The sequence below is a fragment of the Sus scrofa genome, chromosome 11, assembly GCF_054392235.1.
Source record: "Sus scrofa isolate SSC_HxYL_T2T_F1_AM1 chromosome 11, Sscrofa_HxYL_maternal_Yorkshire_Landrace_v2.0, whole genome shotgun sequence".
Lineage (NCBI taxonomy): Eukaryota > Metazoa > Chordata > Mammalia > Artiodactyla > Suidae > Sus > Sus scrofa.
The window spans coordinates 11,794,401-11,812,311 of NC_139393.1; the positions used below are offsets into that span (position 1 = coordinate 11,794,401).

A 17,911-nucleotide genomic window follows, 5' to 3' on the forward strand; every position below is an offset into this window, starting at 1 on the left:
TAGTACTTTATTAAAAGGTCTTCACACTCCATGTTTTTTGATCTGACATATATGGAATTATATGCTTAAAGGAGGTGCTAAAAGCCTTGGATAAGTATGCTGTGATTTTTGGAAGTGTCCATTTTATTTTGATATTTTTGGAGGAACTTTTGTACTAAAACAGACATATTATAGATTAGAACATAAAATTTCCATGAAACTCATGATAAAAATAATAATTTTGTGCTTGTTATGTGTTATTTCAAATAATAATTTTGATATCTATAATTCTTCACCATCAATCCTTTACCCACTTACAAGTCCATTCTCCTCTGGGGTTAGATGCACTTCAGTAGAAATGTTTAGTAAAAGAGTCCCAGAGCAGCAGTCATTCCCAGAAAATAAGTTTAGAATTTGAAATGTTGATCCTCTTAAGCCATGAATCTTCAGCATAATAAGTTTCTTCTGACATGAAAAAGTTTTTAGAAGTGCTATTATGAATTATTGCAGTATCATATCTGATCCTTAAAAACAGTTCAAACACCAGACCAGAGAGTCCTCTATAATATTTTTATTTGTGCATGATTAATTTTAATATAAGTAGAACAAAAGATTAGACAAGAAAGAATGGAATGAAGAATAAAGATGAAAGCTTTTAAAATTTAAACACTATTTCAAAATCTGTGTTTTTCTTGTAAAGTATGTTAAAATCATTTCTAATTGCTTTCAAGGTGGCTCTGTCTCAATTTAGAATGATTTCATTCTCTATTATTGGTTACTAATGGTTAACTTGATGAAACATGAGATTCAAACTTAAAACATCTTTTTAATGAACATATGCTACCATTTCTGTAAACTTCAGCATTAACAGGAATGTATTTGTATAAACTTGTGTGCATACGTGTTGTATAGAACATCATGTGATCTTTGAATTCTTGTACCTGGGTTTAAGCCCTTAATTTTGTTTTCTTTTCTCTTTCTCTTCCTTCCTTCCTCCCTCTCTTCCTCGCTCCCTCTTCCTTACCTCCTTCCTTCCTTCTTCTCTTGTAAATAAAACGGATGTCTTTTTTTAAATAAAACAGCTACCAAGTGGAAGAGTGCTCTTTAGAAAATGAGCCATTTTCTAAATTATACTAATTTACTGGTATATAATTCATGAGCACTGAGAAGATTAGTGACAGTAAGCATATTACCAGAGAAGCTCATATCTTTACATTTTGTGTTATATGAAACTTTTTAATTCTCTTATCCTTTATTTGTAATAATAACAATATGGATAACACAAAATTTCGCTTCTTATTTTAAGTATTGAATAAGTATTAGAAAAATATCTCTAATTTACTTTTCAGGAGAAAAATTAAAATTTAGATAACATACTGGTGTTACATACTAATTAATGTTACACTAACATACTAATGGCCAGTAACCACCAAAACACTACTAATTTTTTATGCTGACTGTTTTGTAGTATGTTAAGTTCAAAGAGATTCTTTTCATTTGATAATGTGAAAGTATCAGTAGAAAGTGGTTAAACATCTTATAGTAAATTGCTAAGAGAATTTCATAGTCTTAGTATTTTCTCTTCTTTAAAAATGTTATATAGAGGAGTTCCTGCTGTGGTACAATGGGTTAAGAATCTGATTGTAGGAGTTCCCGTCGTGGCGCAGTGGTTAACGAATCCGGATAGGAACCATGAGGTTGCCGGTTCGGTCCCTGCCCTTGCTCAGTGGGTTAACAATCCGGTGTTGCCATGAGCCTGTAGTGTAGGTTGCAGACGCTGCTCAGATTCCGCGTTGCTGTGGCTCCGACGTAGGCCGGCGGCTACAGCTCCGATTCGACCCCTAGCCTGGGAACCTCCATCTGCCAAGGGAGCGGCCCAAGAAATGGCAAAAAGACAAAAAAAAAAAAAAAAAAAAAAAAAAAAAAAAAGAATCTGACTGTAGCGGCTCAAGTCACTGGGTTTGATATCTGGCCCAATGAAGCAACTTAAAGAATCTGTAGCATGCAAATGTGGCTCACATTCAGTACCTGGCCGAGGAACTTCCATGTACTGCTGGTGTGGCCATCAAATTTAAAAAAAAAAAAAATCTTGCACAGAAAAGAAGGCCTGTTATAATAAAATTAAAAGCTGAAGAGCTTCATTAAGTTACCGGTACAATATATAAGAAATTTTAATAATTATGTAATTAGAAGATTCCTGGTGGTGCAGTGGTTTAAGGATCTGGAATTGTTACTGCTGTGGCTGAGATCACTACTGTGGAGTGAGTTTTATTCCTGGCCCCAGAAATTCTGTATGCCATGGGCATGGCCAAAAATATAGTAATTGTGCAATTAAATACATATTTAATAGGTTGCTTTTTGTGACATACATAGGAGTTGAGGTAAAAGTTTGGAATTAGAAGTTCTTTTAAAATAGTATGTGTAGGCATACCTTTAAGAAATCTTCGATGAAGGTTGCCTTTGCTTAAAAAGTTAATTAATACATTAATTTAGCATTTTATCTAGAATTAGATAGATAAGAGTTTTATCTAGAGTTTTTTCTTAGAAACAGATAATCTGATTAATACATAGTAACTATGAACATTTTTGTTCTGTGAATGATGAATGATCTTTCATTAAAAGATCTCTCTTTAAAATGGCATATCCACAGTCACAATTTTAACATAGAGATTGCTTACTTATAATGGTGTTAAGAATCAGTCAATTATTTATCGATGAAAATAGCCATATTAAATTTCTCTTTTGAAATATGTACATAATGAATATATTTAAAGTCTCAAATTCAGCTATTAATCTATGATATTAGGTAATATATATTATGTATCAGTAGCCAAGTATTTCAGCTTATCGGAACTTAAGCATTTTTATTAGTTGATAAATTGTTTAGAATGTATATGTATATTTATTGTAAGAACTTGTGTAGTATCTTTGTTAGGAAGTACTTTAGAAATTGAGATAATGAAGCATAAATATTTAGATGTTTAATTTCCTATAAAGAATGATCCATAGAGGTACTGTTAAAATGTTTAGAGATGAGAAAGTACTCAGGGACAAAAGATTAAATGTATAATTTTTCTAATTATTGGGTTAGGTGGTATGTCTTTTCTGTGCACATAAACACATCATCGTAATGGATATCTCTAGTCATGTGTTCAAATGGTACTTCCATTTAGAGACTAGTGTGTAAAAGTGAGAGGGCTTTGGAGCCATAGCGCCTGGGTTTGAATTTGATGTTACCTCTTATAGACTGTGTTCTTGGCAATGTGATTTTAAGTTATCTCTTCCTCACTTTCCTCATTTTTAGGATGAGATAATAAGGATACTTACTTATAGGCTTGTTATGGGTATTTGTGAAGTTAATGCATGCAAGCCACTTGGAATAATGTCAGGCAAGGAGTAAGAGTTCAAAATTGTTAATGTGCCAAGGAGTATTTTAGTTTTATTAGGTTTAGATAATTCTAAAAGAAAATATAGTCAGTCACCACTTTTTCATTTGAAAATAACCAATTTACAGTGTTAAATCATTGTAGCTTTGCGTTCTTTTGCCTACCTTTCCCTAAATGTGGTAGATTTGTGTGCATGTGCACACATGTGTCCATGCGTGCACACACATGTATTCTGGGAATTTGTAAAATCTATTCTTTATACTTTTGTGATGAGAACTTAATTGATATGATAATTCTGGTGGGAAAAATCTTAAAATTCAAGTATAACTTGGTTATCGGATGATTTTAAAATTGTTTATTAGAATGGCTATTTATGAGGTCATTTAGCTGTATTAGGTATTGATGTATCTGTAGACATAAGATAACTTTTGCTCTTTCAAAAAGTATATTACCTTGATAGATGGCAGCTCATGACTAGAGTTCAGAATAACTTTATTTTCCTTTGAAGATCTTCTAGTTGATATGTTGGGGGTTCTTGCCAGCTACAGCATCACTGTCAAGGAGTTGAAGCTTTTGTTCAGCATGCTTCGAGGAGAAAGTGGAATCTGGGTAAGCTGTGGTCAGAGGGGAAAGTATGCAGTATCAGTGCATTAATATGTAATGTTCACCGTTTTTCTCTAGAGAGCTATAAATTTGAATTTGTAATGGAATTTTTTTCTCTTAAAGAGTTTAGTAAATGATTTATAATTAATTTTCTGTCTAGTTAGAAAATAGTCCCGTGGTTAACATGATATACTCATTGTTTTTGCTAAATTTGTAACAGTGACATTTCTTTTTCTTGTTTCCTCAGCCAAGACATGCGGTAAAATTATTATCAGTTCTTAATCAGATGCCACAGAGACATGGTCCTGATACTTTTTTCAATTTTCCCGGGTGTAGTGCTGCGGTAAGTTTTAAATACATGTGCTTATTTTTATTTATTTATTTCAAGTCAGCTCTATTAAGGAATAATTTACATACAGTAAAATTCACCAATTTATAAAGTACAGTTTGATGAGCCTTGAAGAGCCATGTAACCACTATTAAAATCATGATTTAAAATAATTCAATCACTCATCAGAATTCCCCTTGTGTCTCTTTGTAGCCAGTTCCCTATCCCTTGCTCCTGTCCTTTGCAACCTTGGAGTTATTTTGTGTTTATATAATTTTACCTTTTTTATAATTTTATATAAATCACATTGTATGTAGTCTTTTCTGTCAGGCCTCTTTTTTATTTTATTTATTTATTTATTTTATTGGAATACATTTGACTTCAATGTTGTGTTAATTTCAGGTATACAGAAAAGTGAATGTTATACATGTATCCATTTCTTTTCAGTGTGTCGAATAGCTTTCCATGTGCTATGCAGTAGGTCCTTGTTCCTCATCCATTGCTTATCTAGTAGTGTGTATATGTCAATCAGTCTCCCATTTTATTTTGGCAGATTCTTTCACTTACCATTATGCTTTTGAGATTATCCATGTCATAGTTTAAAAGTAGTTTATTCTGTTCCTTTTTATTCTGAGTAGCATTATACTTTATGGATATAACATAGTTTATCCATTCACTAGTTGAAAGACTTTTGGGTTTTCAGTTTTTGGCTATTGTAAATAAAACTGCTATGACCATTTGAACATAGGTTTTCTGCAGGCATGTTTTCTTACCTCTTTGAGTAAATTCCTAACACTGAGATTGGTAAGTCTTATGTTAAATGTGTGTTTCATTTCATGAGAAACAGACAGATTGCTTTCCATAGTGGAAAGTTTTGCATCCCCATCAGCACTGTATGAAAATCCTAGTTGATCTACATCCTGGATCTGGCATCTTTTCAATTTGAGGCACTTAAATGGTTATGTAATGGCATCTCTTTTAGTTTTAACTTTATATCACCCTTATGACTGACATTAAACATTTTTTTCATGTTTTTATTGGCTATTCTCATATATATATATGTATATATATATATATTTTTTTTTATTTTGTCTTTTGTCTTTTTAGGGCTGCACCTGTGGCATATGGAGGTTCCCAGGCTAGGGGTCTAATCGGAGCCGTTGCCGCTGGCCTACGCCAGAGCCACAGCAATGCCAGATCCAAGCCTCCTCTGTAACCTACACCATACCTCATGGCAACACCAGATCTTCAACCCACTGAGTGAGGCCAGGGATTGAACCTGTAGCCTCATGGTTCCTAGTCGTATTCTTTTCTGCTGCACCATGACAGAAACTCCAATTCTCATATTTTTTGTGATGTTTGTGTTCAAATCTTCTATTCATTTTTAAAAAATTAATTATTTGTCTTGTTATCTTAAGAATTCATTATAAATTTGGGGTTAAAGTTAATTTGGAAATTTATTTATCAAATATTTGTTCCCAATCTGAAGATTGTCTTTTTATTTTCCTACTATTTCTTGAAGTACAAAAGATTTTAATTTTGATGAAGTCCAATTAAAATTTTCTCTTTTATGGCATATGCTTTTGTGATTTAAGAACTCAGTATAAACCAAGGTCACAGGGTTGTTTTTTTTTTTTTTTTTTTTCCTTTTATGCATTCTACTAAATGTTGTGGTGCTTTAGCCCTTAAGTTTAGGTCTATAATCTCTTTTGTGTGAATTATTAAATATGGTGTGAGGGAAGGTTGGAGATTAAGTTTTGTTTGTTTTACATATGACTATTGTTTCATAACCATTTGTTGAAGAGACAGGGCTTTTCAAATTGGATTGTGTTAGCCTTTTCTGGTCATATTTGTATAGATCTGTTTCTGCATAATCCAGTTCATGGTACATAATATATTTCTCTCTTTATTTAATTTTCTTTGTTTTTCAGTAGTTTTCAGCACACAGTTTTAAACATATTTTTAAAAATTTATTCATAGATATTCATATCATTTTTTGGCAGTATATAGAAATGCAGTTTTTTCATGCATGTTGACCTTAAATCCTGAGACCTTGCTAAACTCACTAGTCCTAAGAGTTTTTAGTAGATGCATTTTTTCTTACTAAATTATTTTAATTATAATAAGCTTTTTTATTATAGTTGATTTACAGTGTTCTGTCAGTTGTATATATCAAGTGTATATATAATATATATATCTATCAATTGTATATATCAAGTGTACATATATATAAAAACAGTGACCCAGTTTTTATATATATGTACACACACTCTTTTCTTCATATTATTTTCTATCATATTCTATCACAAGTGATTGGATATAGTTCCCAATATTTTTATATATAAGAATATATATATATATCTCAATCATATATATCAAGTGTATATATCTATATATAAACAGTGACCCAGTTTTTATACACACACACACACACACACACACACACACTCTTTTTTTCATATTATTTTCTATCGTATTTTATCACAAGTGATTGGGTATAGTCCCCTGTGCTAATATAGCAGGACCTCATTGTTTATCTATCCATTCTAAATATAATAGCTGGCATCTACTAACCCCAAACTCCCAGTCCATCCTACTCCCTCCCCTTCCTGCTTGGCAACCATAGTCTGCTCTCCGTGTCTATGAGTCTGTTTCTTTTCTGTAGATAGGTTCATCTGTGTCATATTTTAAATTCCACATATAAGTGATATCGTATGGTATTTGTCTTTCTCTTTCTGACTTACTTCACTTAGTATGAAATTCTCTAGTTGCATCCATGTTGCTGCATATTGCATTATTTTGTTCTTTTCTGTGGCTGAGTAATATTCCACTGTATATGTGTACCATATCCTCTTAATGCATTCATCTGTCTGTGGACATTTAGGTTGTTTCCATGTCTTGACCATTGTGAATAGTGCTGCAATGAACATAGGGATGCATGTATCTTTTTTTTTAATTAAAAAAAATTTGTTTTTATTTTTTGTCTTTTTAAGGCACACCTGTACCATATGGATGTTCCTAGGCTAGGGGTCAAATCAGAGCTGTAGCTGCTGGCCTATACCACAGCCACTGCAACGTGGGCTCCGAGCCACATCTGCTATTTATACTACAGTTCGTGGCAATGCCAGATTCTTAACCCACTGAATAAGTTCAAGGATCAAACCCACACCCCCACGGATACTAGTCAGGTTTGTTACCGCTGAGCCACAATGGGAAATCCAGCATGTATCTTTTTGAATGAAAGTTTTGTCTAGATATACGCCCAAGAGTGGGATTGCTAGATCATATGATAGTTCTATATTTAGTTTTCTGAGGTACCTCCATACTGTTTTCCATAGCGGTTGTACCAATTGACATTCCCACCAAGAGTGTAGGAGGGTTCCCTTTTCTCCACATCCTCTCCAGTATTTGTTATTTGTAGACTTATTAATGATAGCCATTCTGACCAGAGTGAGGTGGTACTTCAGTAGAGCTTAATTTTCATTTCTCTGATTATTAGTGATGTTGAGCATTTTTTCATGTGCCTTTTGGCCATCTGTATGTCTTCTTTGGAGAAATGCCTATTTAGGTCTGTTGCTCATTTTTCAATTGGGTTGTTGGTTTTTTGCTGTTGAGTTGTATGATTTGTTTGTACATTTTGGAGATTAAGCCGTTGTTGATTGCATCGTTTGCAACTATTTTCTTCCATTCCATACGTTGTATCTTCATTTTTTTTTTTTTTAATGGTTCCTTTGCTGTGCAAAAGCTTTAAGTTTGATTGGGTCCCACTGGTTTATTTTTGTTCTTATTTCTATTGCCTTGGGAGACTGACCTAAGAAAACATTTGTACAGTTGATGTCAGAGAATGTTTTGCCTGTGTTCTCTTCTAAGAGTTTGATGGTGTCTTATCTTACGTTTAAGTCTTTCAGCCATTTTGAATTTATTTTGGTGCGTAGTGTGAGGGTAAGTTCCAGTTTCATTGATTTACATGCAGCTGTCCAGGTTTCCCAGCCCCACTTTCTAAAGAGACTGTCTTTTTCCTATTTTATGTTCTTGCCTCCTTTGTCAGAGATTAATTGACCATAGGTGTCTGGGTTTATTTCTGGGTTCTCTGTTACAGTGTTTTTGATAATCTCTTTTTGGATGAACATGAACCAATAACAGTGCCTTCAGATGATTAAATTTATACCACCACTTAATTTCCTTCCAACTATACATGTAACCATATATACTAGGCCTTCTGATTGTATGTCATATTGTGGAGATGCCTTTCTTTGAACTATGCAGCTTCCATATGAGCAATTTGGTGACAGTTACTCATTCAGAGACTTTATTGAATTCTGCAGCCATTCATATAAAGGTGAATGACAAATGTAAGATGGCATTTTATATGCTCTTTTACCTTAATGGATATACTCTTTAAATTTGCTTTTCATGATTATGATCTATTTCATGAACCTGCTTAATTTAAGAAATGGTACACTTTTTTTTTTTTTTTTTTGCTACCTTGCTGCGTGTGAAGTTCCTGGGTCAGCAGCAACCTAAGCTGCAGCTGTGGCAGCAGCAGCTCCTTAACCCACTGTGCCAGGCCAGGAATCGAATCTGTGTCCCAGTGCTTCCCAAGACGCCACTGATCCCGTTGTGCCACAGCGGGAACTCCAAGAAATAGTACACTTTTCTATTTACTGAAATCATGTTAATTGAAAGCACTCTGTCTGAATATCAGAATTTTTTGTGTGTCTGTGTGCAAATTACAGCAGATAGGAACATAAATTTTGGAGTCAACTAGTCCAGAGGACAGTGAAGGATATAGATTTCAGAGTCTTATAGACTTGTTGAACCCAGTGAGGGGCAAGTAATTGTGGATACCCAAATACTGTAGAGGGAAATATGGAGGAAATATGAAGGCAGCTTAAATCCAAAATCGCAAAGATAGGCCAAAGCACATGGCATTATCACCATGACATTAGAAGGAACTATAAAGGATTTAGAAAATGGGTAATGAAACCAAACACAAATAGTTTGAAAGTAAGTGGGCCTGGGTTCCACATCAGGCAGTATTCTACAAAGTTAGGCTTTGTGCATTAAGGGAGCATGTATGCATTAGTTTAAAAGAGTTGAAGAAAGCTAGTGATGCAGTTGACATGGTATGGAAGGCCTTGGTTGGTACATAAGGAGAATAAGAAGTTTAGGAATACCCTCTAGAAATGGGACATTGCAGGTCCCTAAAAAATTTATTCTATTATACATTAAATTTAAAACTGTACTTCAGGAGTTCCTGTCATGGCACAGTAGAAACGAATCCGCCTAGGAACCATGAGGTTGTGGGTTTGATCCCTGCCTCGCTCAGTGGGTTGAAGATCTGGCATTGCCATGAGCTGTGGTGTAGGTTACAGACACGGCTCGGATCTGGCGTTGCTGTGGCTTTGGTGTAGGCTGGCAGCTGTAGCTCTGATTTGACCACTAGCCTGGGAGCCTCCATGTGCTGCGGGTGCAACCCTAAAAAGACAGAAGACAATAAATAAATAAATAAATAAAACTGTACTTCAGTAAAAATAGTAAATTTAAATACATATATAATAAATAAACGTAAGAGAATGTCCTTCAGTAAGGGTAATTAGCTTATTGAAGAGATCGGCCATAATAAATATCCTTATTTACCAGTAGAATTATTAGACGTCCACAGTGAAATTGAGGAAAATGCAATTCTAGAGCCTCTCAGGTATTTCATACCAGTTGTAGCAAAACCAGACTATTTTTATTTCATTGTCACTCAGGCTACTTAGGTTTTTTTCCTTTTGTAAGATTTTTCTTTTTTTCTGTTTTATTTTGGTTCACTCATGTTTGCAACTAATGTAATTTAGGACTCTCTCAGTCCTACTATGGGGATAGTAACAAATGGGGACCACATCTTTTTCTTGGTGAAAGAGTAGGTCTGGAAAACTTGAGAAACAGCTAGACTCAAATTCTTCTTTGTATCTCTTAGTTTAATGCCATGTATAAATTCTAATTTAGAGCTCAGTGCACCAGATGATGAGACTGATGATACTGAAAGTGCTAAGGCCATTGGCTGGAAGTAAGAGATTGCTTGGGTATGTGGAGTGAGGAGGGAAAGAGGCTGCATTCCTGAGTTCTTATTCATGCTGTACTGATAGTGCTGTGATGAACTGCTGTTGCTGATACTGAGGTGTGCTTGAGTGTGCCAGTCGTGGCAAGAGGTTGGAAACCATGAATCTAGTCCTGTGCCCATTGTGTCCCACAGGCATTATGAACAAATTAAATATTTGTTCAGTAATTCTTATAATTCTGTAGAATCACTTTACTAGTCAATGTCCTCAGCAAATATTTCTCCTGTTTACTTTGGTACCTTGAAGCAGGTATAGTAAGTGAAGTCTGGTTTAGTGAAACTTACGCAGCTGGCAGTAAACTTGGCAAGAATTGCATTTTACTAACAAATAAACAAAAGCTAAAGATAAATGTTTCCCTTTTTAAAAGGTCAAGAAAAGCTATAGTAACATTTAAACTGCCTAAACTAGTTGCTTAAAGTTAAAATCTGAAAGGAAAATTTTTATTCATTTTTAGGTTTTGCGTCTCTTCATTAGAAATAGTATGTATTTTTGTGTTTTTGTGTGTGTGTGTTTCCATTCTGTTTCTGTTTTTACAGCCAGCACTTATAAATCTTTTCCACTTTGAGATTTTCCTTGACCACATAGTGGATGTTTTCAAGGCCTTAAGTCCCAATGCTGAATATAAATTACATTTCTTACTCTTGAGGAACTCTTCATGTGTCGACACAAAAACAGCTTGTTATAATAAGCTACTGTAGATTTAGGTACTAAGTGCTATAGGAGAGCAAAGAGAAAATAGGGTACGTGTCTTAGGAATGCTTCACGGGAGAAGAACGTATTAGCCTGGTGTTGAGGAAAAATTGGAACCTTGCTGGAGGAAGTGTTTTAGACAGAAGTAGTATCATGTACAAAAAAAAGGCAGCTGTAAGAGATTGAGTGGAATAGCCAGTATGTCTAAGTATACTGTGGGATGGAGAGTAAGGTACTCGAAGAGAATAAGATTGAGAGGGTGTGTGGAGCTTTGTGTAACCTAAAGAAATTTAAACTTTAAACTTAAGTTAAATTTAAACATAGACTAAGCATATGGAGGCTTTAATATGGAAGCTATATTTTATATTTGAGTAAGGTCATTATCAGCAATTTGAGGACATGTTTGGGGGAAGAGATCCATTATAAAATCATAGTGGGTACTTTTAGATATCTATAGGAAGATAAATAAATACTTTTAGATATCTATAGGAAGATAAATAAATCTGCCTAGATGTTTCTTGACTTCCGGTCATGTCATCTTCCACTTTCTCATTTTTGTTCCTAGAATGGAATGGCTAGACTTTTTTTCCACTACTATTTATTATTAACTGAGTACTATATTATTCCTTTCCTACTTAAGAATAGATCTGAATCCTCTTTGTTAATAAATTTCAAAGGTTCAGTTTCTGAATGATAAATCTTATGCTTTCCCCTCCTTTGTTTTAGTAATAAGAACATTATTTCTTAATACTTAATTTCTTCAATATTAATTCCATTTACATGTCTAGCATAGTTGCTTTTGGATTTGAAAATTCCACTTTCTTTAGTCAAGTGAAGCATTACTGAAAGCCTAACATAAAAAATAGGAAACAGTTAATTCTGAAGTATATTCGTAAGGGACTGTATATTGGTGAAATTGGAGGTGGACTTCTTGGACTGTAGACTGAACTATTTGAAAATGTAATACTTCTATAGACAACAAATAATATTAATAGAGTATTTTAATAAGATAATAGTTTCTATTTTATACTTGTCTGTGATTCTTTGATATTTATACCTTCATTGTTTTCCGTCTGTAAAAATGATACTTGAACTTAGTTGTGATCACATTTTCTTTAACTGATGCTTTCGTATCTTTTTTCATTGCCTTATAGGCAATTGCATTGCCTCCCATTGCAAAGTGGCCTTATCAGAATGGCTTCACCCTCAACACTTGGTTTCGTATGGATCCATTAAATAACATTAATGTTGATAAGGATAAACCTTATCTTTATTGGTAAGTAATATATTTAATTTTAGTACTTTTGTCTTAAATAGTTCAACTTTGTAAGTATGTAATGTAGTGTCATAGCGACATATTGTTAGATGTTAAAACTATAAAGGTACGGTGAAGTCAATTAATTTCATTCATTTTGCTGTTGATTCTGGGTGACGTGCCTCACTCTTTTTTTCTTGACTATAGTTTGAGTGAAGGTTTACAGACGTCCTACATCCAGTCTGCATAGATCAGTTGTGGGGTTATTAGTGAAGGCGCTAATCCCTGATAAAGGAGAGGAAAAAAACCCAAACTCTACCAGATTTCTTTCATTATATGGTTCTGTGAGCATTATAAAGATATGCTATAAAATTTTGATTTTGATAACCATTGAGAAATATTAATCATATAAGATTAATCATTTTGTAGATAACTAACAAAATTGGGTGATCACCCCAACAATGGGTTGGCCTGTAAGGATGCAGAACTTGGTTATTTTAGTTTACAGATAACTCCAAGTAATAAGAACATCATACTTTCATTTATTGCCTTACTATGTACTAGGCTTTGTAAGTGCTTACTTGTATTATCTCACTTAACACTGCAGTGCTTTGAAATAAGATTGCCTGAATTTAAGCCTTGCCTTTACCATTTACTGTTTATTCTGTGCTTTGGTGTCAGCTGTAAAATGAGGATAGTAATAGTGCCTATCATGTAGGATTTAATGAGAGACAATATTTAAAGTGCTATTTGTACAGTCACTGACTCAAGTGTGAGTGTAGCACAATGTGAGCTATTAATAGCTTATAAATTCTATTACAAAAGATTATATATCAGTAGTAATGAGAGGGAGTTTTAACAGACATCTGAACTTACCAACGTAAATGGGGTTGGACTTCAGAAAGGTCATTTTGGGAGACTATAGTTTTATTTCAATAACACTGTCATTTGTTGAAGCATTTACAGTGGTTTTTTGTTTTGTTTTGTTTTGTTTTTCAATACTGTGGTTGAATTCACAGCTGGAGAAGTGTTCCTGTAGAAGAAAAAACTATTTCTTAGTCACATCTCTTTTTCTTTTTTGACTGAAAATTTACTCCTTTGCTTGATTACTTACCTTACTTATAAAACTTAGTTCTGACCTTTTTTTGTTTGTAAATATATGTAAGTTATTTTCAAACATGTGGTAGAATTAGCAAGTTGGTTTTGAAAACATTGTCTGTGTAAATTATTTCTGTATTTGTTAATTGCAGGTGGTCATTGAAGGTGTATGAAATCTACTTGGTAGGCTTTTGTTGACATTAATTTGTTTTGATTATATTTGTGATATTTTAAGTTGAAAATTTTAAAGGTTCCTAGTATTCTATTTTCCCAATATAAATTCTTTGTTTTAGTTGTTCTAAACCTTTCATATTTTAATCTTTATTTGGTACATGTAATACCCCTTCTCCTCTATAGGGAAACTTTTTTTTTTTTTTTCTGTCTCTTTGCCTTTTTTTTTCTAGGGCCTCTCCCACGGCATATGGAGGTTCCCAGGCTAGGGGTCTAATCAGAGCTGTAGCCACTGGCCTACGCCAGAGCCACAGCAACGCGGGATCTGAGCCGCGTCTGCAGCCTACACCACAGCTCACGGCAATGCTGGATCCCCAACCCACTGAGCAAGGCCAGGGATCAAACCCGAAACCTCATGGTTCCTAGTCGGATTCGTTAACCACTGCGCCACAAGGGGAACTCCATGTTTTGTTTTTATAGTTATGTTTTATATTTATATAATACTGCTCTTTAGATATATTGTTCTTTGTAGCAGAGGATATTATACTATTCTCAGTTTTCTTTACAGTTTTCGTACTAGCAAAGGAGTTGGTTACTCTGCTCATTTTGTTGGCAATTGTCTGATAGTCACATCACTGAAGTCTAAAGGAAAAGGTTTTCAGCACTGTGTGAAATATGATTTTCAACCGCGCAAGGTAGGTATAATTATTGAGAATGACACAGTTCACCATTCCCACTGTCTTAGAACTCACCTACTATGACTTCTGTAATGTTGTCTTTTATTTAGTTTTCTCATTACTCCCAGTGCTTTTCTCTTATCTTTGTCTGCCTCTTTCTACTTTATGTCTGACTTGTGACATGAAAAGATCAGGCTCCTCACCTCTTTCAGTGTCTGTTTCTCTTACTCTCTCGTTATCTCTCTTGATGTCATCTATTCTGTGGCCCTTTTTCAGTGTGTGTTTACTGAGTGCCAGACACTGTTGTAGGTGTAGGAGATATGACAGTGAACAAAACAGACAACACTCTTGCTTTTGTGGAGCTTATATATTTTTTAAATTCAGATTCATGATAGCTTTCCACCCGTATTATCGCCAGAGTTTTATTCTTATATACTCATCTCCCTGAGATATGGCCGTGTGGATGTCTTTTTTCCTCAACCTCAGAATGTGTAACACTGAATTTGCCTTCCCAGTCCCTTATCCACTCATGTTCTTTTTCTTTCTTTCTTTCTTTCTTTCTTTTTTTTTTTTTTTCACTGCCCCATGGCATATGGAGTTCCTGTGCCAGGCATCAGATATGAGCTGCAGTTGCAACCTAAGCTACAGCAAACTGGATCCTTAACCCACTGTGCTGGGCTGGGGATTGAACCTGCATCCCAGTGTTCCATAGATGCTACCGCAGAGGAAACTCCCATTCATATTCTTAAATCCTCCTTTTGATTAAGAGACTACAGTCTTCATAGTAGTGGGGGCTTAAGTCAGCTTTGTTTTTTAGCCCTCCCCCCTTTATGTGTGTGTGTTTTGTCTTTATAGGGCCGCACCCGTGACATATGGAGGTTCCCAGGCTAGGGCTCTAATTGGAGCTGTTGCTGTCGGCCTACACCACAGCCACAGCAACATGGGATCTGAGTTGGGTCTGTGACCTACACCACAGCTCATGGCAATGCCGGATCCTTAACCCACTAAGTGAGGCCAGGGATCGAACCCACAACCTATGGTTCCTAGTCGGATTTGTTTCTGCCGCGCCACGACGGGAACTCCTTCACCCCCTTTTTGATCTTTATGTTACTCAGTTAAATTTCCAAGTTCTGTACTTGGTATCTCTGAGATACAGCTTTCACCTTTATAAAATTCTTTACCTACCTTTTAAAATCTTCATATTGTTCTTTATTAAATCTTTTTTTTTTTTTTTTTGGTCTTTTCAGGGCAGTACCCATGGCATATGGAGGTTCCCAGGCTAGGGAGCGAATCAGAGCTGTAGTTGCCATCCTACGGCACAGCCACAGCAATCCCAGATCCGAGCCGTGTCTGCGACCTACGCCAGAGCTCACGGCCAATGCCAGGTCCTTACTCTTACTGAGCGAGGCCAGGGAGGGAACCTGCATCCTCATGGATACTAGTCAGATTCATTTCCGCTGGGCCATGATGGCTATTTAATCCACAAATGTTTGATTTATATTCCTGATCAGTTATTTCACTGCTCAAACCAATCATGTTTCTTGCTAACTACAGAATAAATTAAAAATTTTAACCTAGTCCTTCATGATTTGGATTTTCAGCTTTTTACTTGAACCATTTATTTTGGCAAAAGTGAGATAATATACCTGCCTCACTGTTTTTTCTCTTCCATTTCAAATGTTCAGTTTCTGGTATGAAATACATTTACTTGTCCCCATATTCATAGCTCTAGGTTTTAAATCCCACACCATTGTTACATTGCATTTCATATAAGGTTTCCATGGCATGTTTCCCTGATGTACCTTGCTTTTACTCCCCAGAGAGTCTCTTATAACATATTATTTCAGTATTTCTCATGGCAGTTATTTCTTTTTAACCTTTAGTATTCATTTATATGTGCGTTATTTAGTAACTACTGAGACTAAGATAATATGTTAGATTCATCTTTATATTCCTTCTTATTCCCGCCACAAAGTATTGAACTTGGTGGACTGTCTATAATATATGTTAGGTATATAAGTAAAATATGACTTTAACAGCCAAAAAAGCCCTTTTGTTTCCTAAAGGAGTAAATTACATTTATCTGGGCAGATAATTTATACTGAGCAGTTTATTTCCCCATAGAAAGACATAAATGAGGTATCACTATTGATACAGTGAGGAAGAAGGCATGCCTTATTGTGGTCAGTCCTTCTTTGTAGGTAGATATCTCGAGAGCCTTTTCTGTGTGAATGTCAGGGAGTTCCTGCTGTGGTACAGCGAGTTAAGAATCTGGCTGTAGCAGCTAGGTCCCTGAGCGAGTTTGATGTGTTATTGTGGTTTACATGATCCAGCGTTGCTGCAGCTGTGGCATAGGTCACAGCTGTGGCTGGGATTCAGTTCCTGGCCTGGGAACTTTCATATGCCACAGCTGCAGCCATGTAAAAAAAGAAAAAAAAAAAAAAGAGAGAGAAAGGTCGTCATGGAAATAAAGACCAAGTGATGTACTGTTGCTGTGTGATACACATTTAAAATCTAATGCTTACTAGCCTTTTATGTTGTTGTTGTAGCACAGGAGTTCATACTGCAAAATTAACTTTTGGAATTGTTGAGAATTAGAGTAATATCTATAATTCTCTACATTAAGAGAGATTTTGTGCTTTTCAAGAAAGTGTTTTGTACAAATTTAATGGAAAACACAGTTAATTCAAATGTCAACAATTGCCACTTTCTCAGATCTCCATTCTGATCCTTACATTCTTGTCTATATTATCTATAATTTATTTATAACATATTATGGTATATAATTATGTATAATATGTGAATGTGATATAGTATATATAGAATATATATAGAAATTTCTGTAGTATATATAGAAATTATTCATCATCTTTGAATTTTTCTGCACATCTATGAAAACAATATTAAAGTATTTTAACAGTTGTATTATTAATTCAAAGAATATTCCAAGGTAAACTTTTCGTATGGACTTTATGTTACTGTGCTTGTAGGTCTGAGAAATTACATTACTCTAATTACAGTTCTGCTTGTTCTCCCCTTTTCCTTCCTAATCCTCCTCCTCCATCTCTCTCTCCTCCCTCCTTTACCTCCTCTTCCTTCTCTTTTTTTTTTTTGCTCATTCTTTTCATCTCTCTTTTCTTTCCCCTTCTCCCTTATCCCCCTTTTCTTGTTTTTCTTTCCCCTTCCTCTAACCTTATTTGGTTTAGGTAACAAAACCAGTTTTCAGACTGGCGATTCAGACCTCAGAGTAATTGGTTTGCGTGTGTGTATATATATTGTGTATTTTGGATTTATAGGTAATTCACTCCTTAATAAGTCAAATGTTAAACCTCCAGATTTGTCAATACAGAGGGACTTTTTTTTAAAGGAAGATTCAGCTAGTCCTCCTGGTCCTGAATCTCATTTCCTGAGGTTGAAGTTTTCACTAAATTCTGCTTCTTCAGTAATGCCAGTTTCAAAAAGTGGGATGTTGCTCTGCATGTTTAGACCCGTGAAATAATACCTTTGCTAAATGCAAAAATGTAAGGATCAGAATGGAGATCTGAATATCACTAGACTGTGGATATTCACAGACCAAGTTGAAACATATTTTTAAGCATCTGCTCAAAAAGAAAAGA

At 34.9% G+C, this 17,911-nt stretch overlaps 1 protein-coding gene across 21 annotated transcripts in view; it reads left to right on the forward strand.

Annotated features, from left to right (window-relative positions):
* The window catches only part of NBEA (neurobeachin), a 644,629-nt gene that overhangs the window by 72,189 nt on the left and 554,529 nt on the right, over positions 1–17,911 (forward strand). For 15 of the 21 annotated variants that reach the window (XR_014819172.1, XR_014819171.1, XM_084981446.1 and 12 more), the window contains exons 3-6: positions 3,874–3,974; positions 4,216–4,311; positions 12,248–12,369; positions 14,174–14,312. Coding sequence is in view for 18 of the 21 variants with exons in the window: in XM_084981446.1 (XP_084837572.1) it covers positions 3,874–3,974; positions 4,216–4,311; positions 12,248–12,369; positions 14,174–14,312 (458 nt within the window). In the remaining 3 variants the exon portion in view is untranslated. The remainder of the gene's footprint in view (positions 1–3,873; positions 3,975–4,215; positions 4,312–12,247; positions 12,370–14,173; positions 14,313–17,911) is intronic. The other 6 variants (XM_021065197.2, XM_021065202.2, XM_084981455.1 and 3 more) reach the window with 1 other exon arrangement.